We start from the raw sequence: 15,347 nt of genomic DNA on the forward strand, positions 1-15,347 counted from the left end.
ACATTGGCCATTTTCAACCCACCACAATACGAATTTTACTCATTACAATTATTGAATCTAAATTTATCCCGAGCTGCTATCATATATCTGATTGTTATATCAGAATAATGTATCATCATTTCTTTGCTTTTGAGGCTTAAGCTAGCATTTACAGTTTTTGACAGTTATAAAAATGCACAGGCTTTATGCAAGTTTGTTGAGGGCGGAGAAGTACAGTATGTGTTAGATACGACAAGCCCTCTGATCATGTTTTTCACACTGTGTTTCACATGCTCTTAAATGGAGGATGGTATCTGTGTATTTATAGAACCACAAACCCTGTTGCGCCACCTCCTCAATTTGGATTTGGGAATAAAAAAATATGTATACTGTCATAAGATAATGATGGCATAAGCAAATCAATACATTTATTGGTCAAGGCAGGGAAATGTGCTACTGTGGTTGATCATGTTAACATTTATATTGTTACTTTTTTCCTTTCTTCTTGCCGCCTTTGCCTCCTGTTTTTGGGGGCTCTTCATCACCCTCTTTCCCTGAGGCAGCTTTAATTCTCTTCCTTCCAAGGGGAGTCTTGGCATACCAGTTCTGTGGAAAAAAAAAAAATGCAAAAGAGAAAATTGATGAGAGTGATGTAATTAATCTGGTGCAACTTCACAACCAACAAGGTGCATGGAATGATAAATATGTAATATAGGAAAGAAAACCAGCAGCACTTGTGGCACGGGGGGGGTCAAAAATAGAGAAAATTGGAAATAAAAATGAATATCATGAGGGTATTTTCGCTCACAGGTTGAGACTATCAATCAAAATCTTTTTTTCAAGTTAGCTATCAACTTCAGTGTGCAGTGAGAAGCCATGCTATCAGACATTTGATAGATTTTACTTACTTTTAGTGCCTCTTCTTCTTCCTGAAACACAGGGTCAATTCTAGCAAGTGGAGGCACAAACTCTGAAGCAATAAGTGGACGTTTAGGCAACTGCTGAATGCGCCTTTCAGTCAAGATGCTACGCACCACCTGCACCATGTGACCCTGTGTGTAGCCGTCAGAGATCTTTGCCAGAGAACTGAGGTCCAGGTCACGGGTTACTTCTCCTCCATTCTTTTGTATCAGCTCTTTCCACATTACTGAGAAAATATGTAGATGCATGATTGGAAACACTGCAATTTTGCTTATTATACTTTTATTTATACACTATTTTTTAGATTTACAATACTTTGGTGTCAACATGGTTTGTTTTTTAAAGGTGCTCTAAGTGATCCTGGGTGGATGTAACTTCCTGTTGACGTTCGAAGTGTTGTCAAACAAAACAGAGGCTAGCTGGACCCTCCCTCCTCCTCCTCCTCCTCCTCCTCCTCCTCCTCCCCCTCCCCTCCGCGCTTCCTGAAACAGTCATGAACGCGCATTTAAAATCATTCTTGTCGGTTATTGGCTGAAGCGTGTTTATTATGTTTCGTGGTCCAGGCTGCACCAGTTTGTTTTCATTGCCCTTTTCGGAGCTTGTGGCGACTACAGAGACCGTGTTTTTTTACAGTGTGTTCAGGGGACAGGCAGCTAGCGGATAATGAGGAGATGTTTGCTGTATGTGACAAAAAATGTTTTGGCCTAAAAATGTGTGACATCACTTAGAGCACCTTTAAAGAAATTAACACTTTTATTCAGCTATGCATTAAATTGATCAAAAGTGACAGTAAGGACATTTATAAAGTTACAAATGATTTCTATTTCAAATTTGAACTTTCTATTCAGAATCCTGAAAAAATGTATCACGGTTTCCACAAAAACATTAGGCAGCACAACAGTTTTCAACATTGAAAATAGTAAGAAATGAGCATCAAAACAGCATAGAATCTTAATGATTTGCTATTTGCTGACAAAATCTATAAAATTAGCCTACCATATCTTGATGCATAGTCTGGTCGAGGTATGAGTATGATCTTATTGTAGAATTTGCACAAGGATTTCAGGTCTGCACTGTGTGGATCATTTGTCGTTCCTACGATTAAAACACGATCTTCTCCTTTGATGGACTTGAGGATTTTGGGCAAATCTTTCTTCAGACGTTTTGGATCTAACTGTGTATGCATCAGAATTAAAACCAATGTAACAGCTCATTAGTTATCATTTCCCCACTAAACAGATCACACAAGTAGGTTACACTTTTTACCTCCTTCTCATCTTTTGGTACTTTTTTGTAAAACATCTTTTCGGCATCTCCAATCCATATTACAGAGGGCTGCATCAATCTGGCAACCTGCGCCAAATAGAGTCAAAACACATCAAAATATCAATACTTATCAGGCCAGTTTTGCAGATTTAGGCCAATATCAAACTAAACTTTACCTTAAACACCAGATGCAGCATCATCTGCAATCCACTCTTGCCAGGATATTTTCCAGCCACGTTTAAAGGTGAAAAGTCGAACAGATTGGCCCCTGTCTCCTGGCAGATGGCATGGACCAACATTTTCTTACCCACCCCTGATGGCCCTACTAGCAGGATAGTCTTCACCAGGGGAGCCTTCTCATGAACTGCTTGAGAACCTAGTGTAGAACAAGGAAATGTTTTCAGCTGGCCATATATAGCCAACATATAAAGAAGTTTATGTTGCAGTGGCATTTCTGAAGTAAAAATATGTAAATCCTGAGCGATTCATTCACTCACCTAATGGTAAGACAGCATAAAGGGCTACAACTTGCCGAACATCAGATAAAGATGGCATAGGCTCAATGTCAGACTGTCGTAGAGTTGTGCCAAGGTAGCTATAGTCCCCTTTAATAACAGAGCAGATGAGTCCAGATGTGTTATAATGGTTGTGAATATGATTATTAAATTGTATATACATGTATATACATTTTGAACCCATTTAAACTTCTGAAAGGGTCAAACTAGCATTAGAAGTGTTTGCTTTTTTCACCATAAATTAAATTACCCAGATAATCTTTTAGTTTAACATTATCTGCCTTTTTCAGCAATTCCTGTTCAACCAGCTCTTCAAACAGTGACTCGGTGGTCCTAAAAAAAAAAAAAAGAGTTAGCATAGAGTTCAATATACACTACCATTCAAAAGATTGGTGGTGGTAAGATTTTTTTAAAATGTTTTTATATTATCTTTTTAAGTGTCTTGTGCTCACCGAGGCTGCATTTATTTGATCAAAAATACAGTAAAAAGTAAATATAATTTAATTAATAATTACAATTAACTGTTTTCTATTTTAATATATTTTAAAATGTAATTTATTCCTGTGATTGCAAAGCTGAATTTTCAGCAGCATTTACTCCAGTCATCAGTGTCACATGATTCTTCAGAAATCATTCTAAAATGCTGTGTATTATTTAACATTTAAAGGGTAAGTTCACCCAAAAATGAAAATTCAATCATTATTTAATTATGTACTCATACTCCTGTAACCTGTACCTGTACTTTCTTTCTTCTGTGGAACAAAAAAATGTGAATTTCTGATAAATATTCTGGACCATGTTTATGGTGCTTTTGTGTGTTTTTTGAAGTTTGAAAGCCTTAGTCATCTTTTATGGCCTAAAAATAAACATCCGATACAATTATTTGAATTTTATCCTTCTGTGTTTCATGTAAGAAAGAAAGTCAAGTCAGGTTTGAAACATCATGTAGTAATTAAAGTCATGAACTATCCATTTAACAGTGGAGAATTCCAAACTTCCAAATACAAACTTCCAAACAACTAAACAATAACTAAAAAACCTATCCGCTGTAAGGTCTTTATCCTTCTTCTTCTTCTTTCCACTTTTTGATGCCTTCTTTTTCTGCATAGTCAGAAACAAAATGTGCATAAAGACAGTATAATGCCTGCTGCAGGAAGAGGTAACATCATTTTCAGTTTCTTCATTTATAATATGTAACGTAAGACATCCCTTCAATCTCTCTGATGTTCAATAAATCCTTGTAAACAGAAGTGATTTACTGTACCTTTGCAGCACCCTTGACCTTTCCGCTTTTTTCTTTATCCACAGCCAGCTTCCAATTAGCCAGCTCCTGTCTCATCAGTTCATCCACCTGAACAAGCAACAAAAACCAATGTCTCTAAAAGCTAGGATTAACTTTAATAAAAATGACAATAATTGTCAGGGACATGTGGCCTCCAATGTTTGATCATAAGGAAACTTTGAAAAGAAAAACAGCAGCAAATGAAAAACAGCACGTAAGCAAAGAGCAGTTCAACACCAGTAGCAGTCTTTTATAACAAGCTATAAGGCATTCAATCAGTCACCTGTTTTCTTATTTCCACCTCAATCTCTTTTCTCTTCTCTTCTTTTATCAGCTCCAGTTCGTGCCTTTGACTAAAATTCTTGGACTCGTTTCTGTTTTGCCAAACCTCTGCAGATCAGATGAGATAGTCACACCCTTTCTTTTGACACTGATATGTTGGTATTGTAAATGTTTCATTCTTCAATTTTCCTTACCAGAAAATGTCTTGTGTTGCTTCTCGATATCTGCCAGATAGGCAGATGGAAGCATCTTCAGTCCAGGCTCTTCCTCCTGTGACAATGCAGTTATATGTGAAATAACAGGAAAAACAAGGGAAACTACACTCAATGAGAAATACAGTAAAGATACTTGGCACTCATACTGTATTTAGTGATGTTCTTTTCAGTGTTTTCCTGTTTAGAATTTTTTCATTGGTTTTCTGTCACTTTAAGTGAAAGTCCTCTCCTCAATTCTTACCTCGTCTTCGATTTTCCCTTTCTTCCCTTTTTCTTTTATCTCCTCCTTGCCCTTTGGCTTTTTGTTGGCATCTTCCTCCTCTTTTGCTGCCAGCTCTTCTGCCAGCTTTAATCCAGACATTGACACAACAGATTTTGTCAATAAAAACATTACAAACACTTCATACTGTAAATTCCAACTTCATTTTATCATAATCATAAGAATACTGAACAGGATGTTAGAACATCCCAAAAAGATATACAGTGCTCATACAAAATGAGTACACCCCCTTTGAAAAGCAACATTTTAAACAATATCTCAATGAACACAAACAATTTCCAAAACAAGACTGAGTTCAATATAACATCTGTTTAATTTATAACATTAAAGTAAGGTTAATAATATAACTTAGATTACACATTTTTCAGTTTTACTCAAATTAGGGTGATGCAAAAATGAGTACACCCCACAACAAAAACTACTACAACTAGTACTTTGTATGGCCTCCATGATTTTTAATGACAGCACCAAGTCTTCTAGGCATGGAATGAACAAGTTGGCAACATTTTGCAACATCTATCTTTTTCCATTCAAATGACCTCTTTTAGAGACTGGATGCTGGTTGGAGAGTGACGCTCAACTTGTCTCTTCAGAATTCCCCATAGGTGTTCGATTGGGTTCAGATCAGGAGCCAATGAATCACTTTCACCCTGTTCTTCTTCAGAAATCCAACAGTGGCCTTATATGTGTTTAGGATCATTGTCATGTTGGAAAAGTGCACGACGACCAAGGGATGGTAGCATCTTCTCTTTCAATATAGAGCAGTACATCTGTGAATTCATGATGCCATCAATGAAATGCTGCTCCCCGACACCAGCAGCACTCGTGCAGCCCCACATAAGGACACTGACACCACCATGTTTCACTGTAGGCACCATGCATTTTTCTTTGTATTCCTGACCTTTGCGACGCCATACAGTTTTGAAGCCATCAGTTCCAAAAACATTTATCTTGGTCTCATCACTCCAGAGCATAGAATCCCAGTAGTCTTCATCTTTGTCAGCATGGGCCCTGGCAAACTCTAGGTGGGCTTTTTTGTGCCTGGGCTTTTGGAGAGGCTTCTTTCGTGGACGACACCCATGCATGCCATTCCGCTGCGGTGTACGCCGTATTGTGTCATGGGAAAGAGTCACTCCAGTTTGGCTTTCTACTTCTTTAGATAACTGCAGTGAACTTGCATGTTCACCTCTTCTCATCAGAACACGCTCCTGTCGAGGTGTTAACTTCCGTGGACGACCTGGACATCTGGTTGCAGTTCCATCTTTTTGAAATTTTTGTACCACTTTTGCTAAAGTATTCTGACTGATAAGTAAAGCTTTGCTGATCTTCTCGTAGCCTTCACCTTTCTGGTGTAAAGAAATTATTTTCTTTCTCAGGTCTTGTGGCATTTCTCTTTCATTTGGTGCCATTGCTGACAGAATGAAATGGGAAGGGGTTTTAACACCCTTTTATAGTCAACTGTCTGCTGGACACCTGTGTAATGAATAATTAGACTCACCTGTGCTTGAATTCTTGTTAAATTAGACATTTGTAGTCTAAAATTTAGCTTTACTTCAGAGACTTTCAGTGGGGTGTACTCATTTTTGCATCATCCTAATTTGAGTAAAAATGAAAATTTATTTAAGTTATATTATTAACCTTACTTTCATGTTATAAGTTAAACAGATGTTATATAAACTTATTTGGAAAACATTTTGGAAATTGTTTTTGTGTACATTGAGATATTGTTTTAAATGTTACTTTTCAAAGGGGGTGTACTCAATTACGCTGAGACTGTAATTATTCTGAGCCTATTCTATATATAGTTTTTGGTCAAATATAAACATATATTGACTTATATTACTAATTATGTGAACACGTTTACCTCCTCAGGTGTTTTTTCTGCGAATATAAGAGCTGAACCTCCATCCTCCTCCTCTGGGTAGTCAGGAAATGAGCCTGTTGCATCACTATTCACAAGGACTCATGTTACATGTTGGTAAAAGATGCTCATTAAAACACTAAGGTAATGGGTGTTATGTGTAACAAACTTCCATATTCTGTAAAACAGGCTTCAGGTCTTTTGTATGTGCTTTGTTAAATATAGAGCTGTTTTACTCAATATGCCTTCAGAGGAGCTACCAAAGATAAGCATAACTGATGTACATTGCATATACAGATTGATATCTAAAAGTTTTTTTATTTTTCTTCTTCTTACTAACATTCAGATATTAAAATTGATTAAAACAGCTAGGTTAACTGTTTGATCCCGTTTGTGATGCTCGACATAAAGCCTATATGATTTTTATGGTGATTCATGGTTGTGTGCAGCCATTGGCACGAGATCCCACTCACCGGCACTCTATGAACCACTGTCGAATCTGATCTTTCATGGTCTCCTTCATTTCTGGGCCCTCCACCTCCCTGAGCTGATATATAACAGATCCGATGGACTTCTGATAGTCATCCTCATGTTCTTCTTGCCTGGTCCGCCTGTTGGTCTTGTTGTTCTGAGCAGCCAGCTCGTTTTGGGATGGATAGGACAGTTTTGGATCCATGGCCTGAAGATGGCACAGCCACAGAATCACATGAAACAGTATTAGAGTTCCATCTACTGGCTGCAACATGGTGGTGAATCAAATCAAACATATGTTCAAAGAATCAAAGAATCATGAATATATATATATATATATATATATATAAATTGTAATATTTCACAATATTACTGTTCTTACTGTATTTTTGATCTCATAAATACAACAAAAATATTTAAAAATCTTATTAATCCCAAACTCATGAACAGTAGCACAGACAATTTATCTTACCATTCCAAGGAATATCATTTCCTCCTCACGCAGCCTTTTTGTCATTTTCCTTTGCATGAAGCCTCTCCACACCTTAACAGAGATTTTAATTAGTTTAAGAAATGTACTGTATTCCTAATAGTTATTAGCTAAAATACAACTATTTTGTGTAGACATAATAGTATATTACACCTTCTGGATACAAACTGCAGCCTGGTCAGTGGTAACTGCCTCTTGTTCGTCAGCTTTCTTCTGTCTCTCAGAGTCTCTATGGATCTCTCTCATGAATTTTGCCCTTAGTCGGCCTTGCCGTGCTCTTTCAGCCACTTGGATGACTTTAATGGCCCTCTCCAGAGTCAACATACGCATTACTTGAGGCTGGGAGAGGCAAGAGAAGTCATGTTAGAGTATGAAACAATCCAACTATTGTCATTTATGATGAAACACAAGCAACTCACTCCTGTCTTTTCTGTAACATCCATTTGGTTTAATATAGCAGCAAACATTCTTTCTCTGTCCTGCAGCACTTCGTTCCGCTCACAAATGAAATACCTGGGAATTGGGATCTCAAGGTCCTCCTTTGACAAACATGAGATTTAAATGAAGATTTATTAAATACACTTCTAAATTCGTTTACAGCATAAGTTACCCTCTAGCCAAACTCACAGGGGTTAATTTCAGGTCCTGGATGATGTCATCCATATAGTGGTACTCTGAAAATTCCTTTTCCACCATTTCGTTCTTGAGCTCCAGAACACGTCCCATCACACTATCCAGCACCTGCCTAATCACACGCCTCTTTTGGGGGTGAACGCTTTGGTCATAGGCCTCTTCCAGCTGCCTGAAGATCTGAACATAGCGGACGTACAAGGTGGCGAGCCTTTGGAAGAACACCACTCTGTCTCTCTCAGGGCGGAGAGGTTCTTCTGGGAGTTCTTGGGCCAGCAAACAGCTGAGCTCCTCATGAGCTTCAAACCAGAGTTTATTGTATGTGCTGCTGGAGACAAACTGTGTCTTACTCATTGGATTGTTGTGAACAAGCTAAGCTACTAGCAATTTAATGAAATTAAACAATATCTTAACATTAGATTAAACAGACTGTATGGGACTGTACGTTTAAAAATATTAAGAATTTCTGACACAGAGATTTCACAAGATTTAGTGCTAAATAAATAATAATAGCAAGACTGCGACAATTTACATTTTTTAAAAACAATATTTACTTGAAATCACATTTGAAAGCACTTTTGCTGTGACTTCAGCCTACAAACCTGTGCGACATCGTTTGATAAAACTCGCTAAACGGTTCCTTTGAATCGCAGGAGTTAAGTTACAACATGTTCTCTGGACGAGTCTGTAGTTAAAACATAAACTTTTCTGAGGTAAAGATGAAGTTGATAGCTAGAACGACACTTCCGAAAACAAGCAATGTGAATCTTAAATGAAACATTTCTACAGCAGACCGTCGTAAGCATGCCTGGCTAACTTGGCTGAAAGTTGTTGTCAACTTGTTTCTAAGGTAACGCTTATGCAGAACGGAAGAAGATCAAATGTCGAACAGGGTCGGTGACTGAATTACGTCAACGTTTTACCTGACAAGCATCATTCCTGTACACATGATGTTGACATTTACTTAAAATTAAAAATAAATGAAAATAAAAAAATTATATATATATATATGGGGTAAAAAGGTAAATTATTACGCCATATTATGCGACTACACTTTACTTAACGGAGAGTTTAAGGCCTATAGCTAATTCCTGCCTTCAAGTGGAAGAACAAGTGGAAAACCAAATGTAAACGAGGCGACTTAAGAAACACCTTACGAATGGCAGGTGCAGCCCTATCAGGATGGAAAAGAGTCAAAGACTCCTCGATTTAAATAGGCATTTAACATATAGGGTTAATAGAGTTAAATTCAAGAATCAGCTTTATTACAAAAAAATAAAATGTTTTAAGCAAAACTATTTAGGCTACTTAAAGCTTTTGTATGCATACACTCAAAATGAACTTTCACTGTTGTTAGTTTCACTCAAACCACCCTTGTTCACATTACTTAAAAAACTCATGTAACTACATGAACGTAATTTAACTGCATTGTTTCTACTAAAATTGAGTATTGTCAGCTTTACTTAGTAAGTGTTTGTTCAGTCAACTTAACATTGCTGTGTGAAACGCACACATTATTGTTGACATAACTAACTGTGCAGTGGATCCGTAGTTCCCAGCATGCTTTGCAAGAGACTGCATTAGTAGAGTAAATTTAGGGATTAAAGTGTTATTTTATATGTTTTTCAGTAAAGGGAAAGATGTTGTTAGTTTATGTTAGTGTTTAATGTTCAGTTATGTTGGACATTTAGAGTAGTTTCTGTAATGTTTTTGAATTTTGTGGTTACCATCATGCAGAAGAGTGTCGCCTGTGTTTAGGCTGTGTGCACTCATATATGCATGTTTATAGGATGAAATTTCTGCTCTCAATTCAATTGAGTTTGTTCAATTAGTTATTTTTTGAGTGCATTATGGGGTGAGGGGCTGCATTCTGATATGTTGTGTCCTCTCTAACCTTCTAGGACCCGGGAGTAGATTTCTATACTCTGTAGTGGACATTATATTTTAGTGATTTTCTCTGACATCATATATGTCACAGTTTTAAGTCTGGATGTCCTGTAAAGAGCGCATTCAGGGCTTTGCAGAGATTCCAGTTTTTTAGAGGTTTCGCCATGACAACAACAATTTCTTAGTCTTTAAATATGACTGAAAATGAAAATTAGCACTCTTATGGAAATATAATATTTTGTATTTATCATTAAATCGGATTCATTTTCAAATTGTTTGTTATAAATCAACATCTGGGGTTTCAAATCAAAATATGACTTTCTGTTACGAAACAGGACATTGATTTCATACATGACCTCTGTAGAGGACAACAGGACTTAAAGGAGTAGTTCACTTTTAAATACACTTTTCCTGATAAATTTACTCACCCCCATGTCATCCAAGATGGTCTTTCTTTCGTCAGTCGAAAAGAAATTAAGGTTTTTGATGAAAACATTCCAGGATTATTCTCCTTATAGTGTATTTCAATGGCTACCAACAGGTTGAAGGTCCATATTACAGTTTCAGTGCAGCTTCAAGGGCTTTAAACGATACCAGATGAGAAATAAGGGTCTTCTCTAGCAAAACGATCGGTCATTTTCGAAAAAAATACAACTGTTTATGCTTTATAAACAAAATATCGCCTTGAACGTACTTTCCGCTTCCGCATTCTTCATAACGCTTACGCTGAATGTCCGTAAGTAGAATAGGGAAGGCGTAGGCTTGACATGGGGGTGAGTAAATTTATCAGGAAAAGTGTATTTAAAAGTGGACTAATCCTTTAAATCAAGTTTATCAGGCATTTTAGGAGATACAACAAGTGAAAAGGGAAAGAAATTATATAAAATTATATACTTCTTTTTTCATTGCATGTTGCTCCAAGAATACATTAATATGCAAATGAGATACAGTGTATAGATACATTGTATTGAATGGGAAAACCCACGTATGGCTATTTTACTCACATATTGCATAAAGTAAAATAGTATATCAATTAATTCCATTATATCTTTCATAACATAGTTGAGAATCATCTTTATGCAAAGTTTGGTTAAAAACAATCCTGAAGCCTAAAAATTAATTGGTGATTAAAAAAAAAATCCCATTGTTTTTGCATATACATGTCATTTTATTTTTTAAACAACTTATTCCTGCTGTCCACTACAGAGGACACAGCATAACAAATAAAATATAATTTTTCAAAAATGTTATTTTTTCATTTATTTCTTATGCTCTAAACAATATAATGACGTGAAAAAAAAAAAAAAAAAAAAAAAAAAAACGTTTTTTTCTGGGTCTCAGGAGGTTAAATGATTATTCAAAAAAAAAAATGTGTTCACCTTACGTAATCAACATAATATTATTAAGTAAACTGCACATATAAATTTTATGTAACAGTGACATTCAAATGATTTGTATTTACTCATAGAAATTTTGTCAGTTTTACTTGAATTTCTTTTGTTCATTCAACTAAATAGTTTTTTGTACAAATTACTCAATATTGTTGCGTGGAACCACTTGACACTTATTTTTTAAGTAAATCCAACAATTCATTTTTTTGAGTGTAGGCAGGTATGCATATGGCATCCCCCTTGTTGAAAAAAAAAAAAAAAAAAAAAAAAAAAAAATCACAAAAAGCATCCCCCTCTGTAAAGCCACAATGCCCCCTTACCATCCCCTTTAGATTAACAGTGTTATGTATATTTTGTAAATCTAATGTAAACAATTTTTAATTCTCTGTATGATAATTAAACTATTAACAGCGATTGACCAATCAGAACTCAGAGCTTTCATCATTTTTCGCGCTTGTTCGAAAGGATCAGGAGAACGCTTCAAGCGCATCTTTTGACGTTCTTTAAAAAGAAGAGAACACAAGGTATATAACTCGGATTAGTGTTCTAAGAACATTCCCCTGACACATGACGAACATGGCTAAAGTGCATTGATGCCGTAAGGGATCGTTGTCAAGGTGAATGTGAATGTCATCACTGAGGAAGTGATAATGCACACATGTATATAGGCTATGTTAGCTACATACATGTGTTTATTTATTTAATAAAAAACTATGGGCTCTGTTCATAAACGGTGTTTCAAACTGCATGAACCTGCATATCAAAAATCAGTTAGACTATTGAACGTTAAAAAAAACGAGAGCGTAAGAAAGTTATTTTGACAAACACAGACATGAGCAATCAGCGTATGAATTCAATAATGGTGACAACAAAATATTCAGACAATCAGATCAACTCTGGACATCACAAAAAGCTACAAAAAGACAGAACAAAAACCACAGTAAAAAAAATAAAAGCAAGTAGTTAGAATTAAAGAAAATAATAGGACAATTCAGCTGCATAATTTATTCATGCTGTGATGCATGCTGGGAGTTTTGTACTATTATTCCCAGCATGCACTGTGGCATGACACTTTTTGACATGGTCACCATTGTTGAGATTCATGTGCTGATTCTTGATGGCTTTGTGTGTCATTTTTGGTTAGTTTCTGTGTTGTTGTTTTTGTTTTATCTTCTGATCCGTTTTGTTCCATTGTAACATTTCAATGACAGTCGGTTTTGTTCTTTAACAAGATTTTAACGACGGTCCAGTTTGGTTATGAGATTTCAATGACTGTCAGTTTTCTTCTGTTATGAGATTTCAATACAGTAGCCTATGTTTTGTTCTTTTATGAGATTTTAATGACAGTTGGTTTTGTTCCATTATGAATTCTCAGTGATGGTCTGTTTTGAATCATTAAGAGATTTCAACGATGGCCAGTTTTATTCCGTTATGAGATTTCAATGACAGTCGAATTTGAAACAATTCAAACTGTTGGTTTTGGTAAGTTTTGTTTCATTGCGAATTTCAATGACAGTCGGTTTTGTTTCTTTACTAGATCTCAGTGACAGTCAGTTTTGTTCCTTTACGAGGTCTCAATGTTTGACGTTTTTGTTTTGTTATGAGACAGTTGGTTCTGTTCCACTTCGAGATTTCAATGACATTCGGTTTTGTTCCTTTATGAGATTTCAATGATGGTCCGTTTTGTTCAGTGACGAGTTTTCAAGAACACACTTTGTTCTATTACAAGATTTCAATGACAGTTGATTTTGAAACAGTTCAAATGGTTTTGTTCTATTACGAGATCTCGATGATGTTTTTTTTTTCATAACGAGATTTCAAAGACAGTCAGTTTTGTTTTGTTACAAGATTTCAAAGACAGTAGGTTTTGTTCCTTTGTAAGATTTCAGAGACGGACGGTTTTGTTCTGTTACAAGATTTTAATGATGGTGGGTTTTGTTCCTTTACGAGATTTTAAAGAGAGTTGGTATGTTTCCATTACAAGATTTCAATGATGGTTAATTTCGTTCTTTTGTGAGGTTTCATATTTACATATTTTTATAAAGTGTGTTGTGAAAATGAAATGTGAATATATATATTTCCATGAAATTTTGTTCAGATACCAAATATTTTGACAATCAAATACACATACACTTCTGGTGAATTGGTGTTTTATTATTATTTATCTATTTATATTTTATTATTTTTTGTAAAAAGTGTTTTGTTCTGACCAGCAGTAATGGCTGATTAAAATTCAGCTTTGTATCACAGAAATATTATTTTAAAGTATATTAAAATAGAAAACCATTATTTTAAATTGTAATATTTCACAATATTATTGTTTTTCTGTATTTTTGATCAAATAAATGCAGGCTTGATGAGCATATGAGACTTCTTTCAAAAACATTAAAAATAGTAATGAAAAACAATTGAGTGCTTCCATGTAAGTTGTAAGAATTAATTAAAGTATTATTTCATATGTGATGTGAAAGTAATGGTATTTTTTATGCATGGTTTTTGATGTAATGTAGGGATTATTTTTGCCCTAAAGTAACACCCCTTATTTTTTGAGGCTTATTTTAACCCTTTATTCAGTACAGTTTAGGGTGACTGTACGAGAGCGTTGGGCGACATGTAACATGCTATTTTACACCAGGGTGACACCCTTTATACAGTACAGCTTATTGCAACTGTACTGGGGCATTAGGACCCACTCAGGCCACAGGTTGATCAGACTTGCTAGCCTCTCTAACACCACTTCCCACAGATACCCAATCTCCCAGAAGGTGTTCCTTCGATTTAGAGACTGGGCTCAACCCTGCTTAGCTTCAGTGGGTGTGCAGGTGAAAGCTTCCGGTTGATCACTGTTAGGCTTGTCAAGCATTTTTCCAACCATAGACCCTCTTATGTAGAAATGTAAATCTCAACAATGGTGACATGCTTCATGCTGCAATGCATTCTATAACAGACTATTATTAAGTTGAAATGAACTGCATTACATCTACATGATGAAAAAAAAAAAACACTCATGTATGTTTAGACCACTAGATGATGACAACCTCAACCTATCATCAAGTTGTCAACATCACCTGACCCCATTTTACCTTGCTATTATTGCCCCAGCTAACACAATTTCAGCAGCAAGAGAAAAACACTGTAGGTATATTTACACAACAACTAAATGGAAACATATTTGCTTTGTACAGTTGTTGTGGGGTTGTGACCCGATTCGAAGCTTGTTGCAAATGATTTTTTGTCCAAAAAATCATCTATTGTGTGGTGTCATTACGCTTATTTAACTGCTCCCAATCGAGATGGAACGTCCCCAATCGTGTTTGATATTTATGACTCTTGATCAGGCTGCCTCTGACGTGATAACTGTGATAGCCAATGAGAGTGAGCAAGCATCACCTACCGGATGTTACTTGCTACTTTAGCTGAAACTTGGCAGCCACAAACATGCCACGATTTTGCAGGCTTAAAATCAGGCATAAAATGTTGTGTGTGTGGCCAGCCTTACTTAACTCTTTGTTTAGTCTTGTTTCCAGTCCAAATATCTAAAAATTCTTAAATCCAGATGCTTTTACTGTAAGTAAGATGACAGAAACAAGATTATTTTCTTTTACCCCAATGCCAGATTTTGCTTGTTTTAAGCAAAAACTCACTTAATTTTGATTTTTCTTTTCCAGAAAACAAGAAAAAATATCTTATGTAATTTAGTAAAGCATCCAGATTTAAGAACTTTCATTTATACTGGAAACAAGACAAAAACACAAGTTTCTTTTTTTACAGTAATACATTTACATTACAAACCCTGTTACTGCAAAATGACACTATATTGCAGAAATCAGTTAGATTAAAAGACACTAAAAGATAGATGGAGCTGACACATAAAGCT

The 15,347-nt window shown here is 35.8% G+C and overlaps 1 protein-coding gene across 2 annotated transcripts; it reads right to left on the minus strand.

Moving 5' to 3' along the window:
• Positions 1-374: 374 nt before the first annotated feature.
• zgc:153738 (uncharacterized protein LOC558115 homolog) lies at positions 375-9,047 on the minus strand. Of its 2 annotated transcripts, XM_048210458.1 has the most exons (20): positions 8,795-9,047; positions 8,190-8,517; positions 7,982-8,101; positions 7,716-7,901; positions 7,545-7,616; positions 7,075-7,280; positions 6,605-6,689; positions 4,702-4,806; positions 4,440-4,515; positions 4,247-4,353; positions 3,946-4,032; positions 3,721-3,782; positions 2,932-3,014; positions 2,664-2,771; positions 2,343-2,542; positions 2,167-2,253; positions 1,897-2,074; positions 1,014-1,126; positions 888-908; positions 375-585 (listed from the first exon to the last, which is right to left on the minus strand). In XM_048210458.1, the coding sequence occupies exons 1-20, from the start codon at positions 8,803-8,805 to the stop codon at positions 466-468; spliced, it is 2,355 nt and encodes a 784-aa protein (XP_048066415.1). In that variant the 5' UTR covers positions 8,806-9,047; the 3' UTR covers positions 375-465. The 2 variants fall into 2 exon arrangements, with proteins under 2 accessions (XP_048066415.1, XP_048066414.1); XM_048210457.1 differs by having other exon boundaries at positions 888-1,126.
• Positions 9,048-15,347: the final 6,300 nt, after the last annotated feature.

Source organism: Megalobrama amblycephala, linkage group LG12 (assembly GCF_018812025.1).
Source record: "Megalobrama amblycephala isolate DHTTF-2021 linkage group LG12, ASM1881202v1, whole genome shotgun sequence".
Taxonomy (NCBI): domain Eukaryota; kingdom Metazoa; phylum Chordata; class Actinopteri; order Cypriniformes; family Xenocyprididae; genus Megalobrama; species Megalobrama amblycephala.

Excerpts from the sequence above, each read along its gene's own strand:
- zgc:153738 (XM_048210457.1), bottom strand. Across the intron at positions 4,807-6,604 it reads CAGAAAAAACACCTGAGGAG|CTGGCAGAAGAGCTGGCAGC; the intron begins GTAAACGTGTTC and ends TCTGGATTAAAG. Across the intron at positions 3,015-3,720 it reads AAAGACCTTACAGCGGATAG|GACCACCGAGTCACTGTTTG; the intron begins GTTTTTTAGTTA and ends TTTTTTTTTTAG.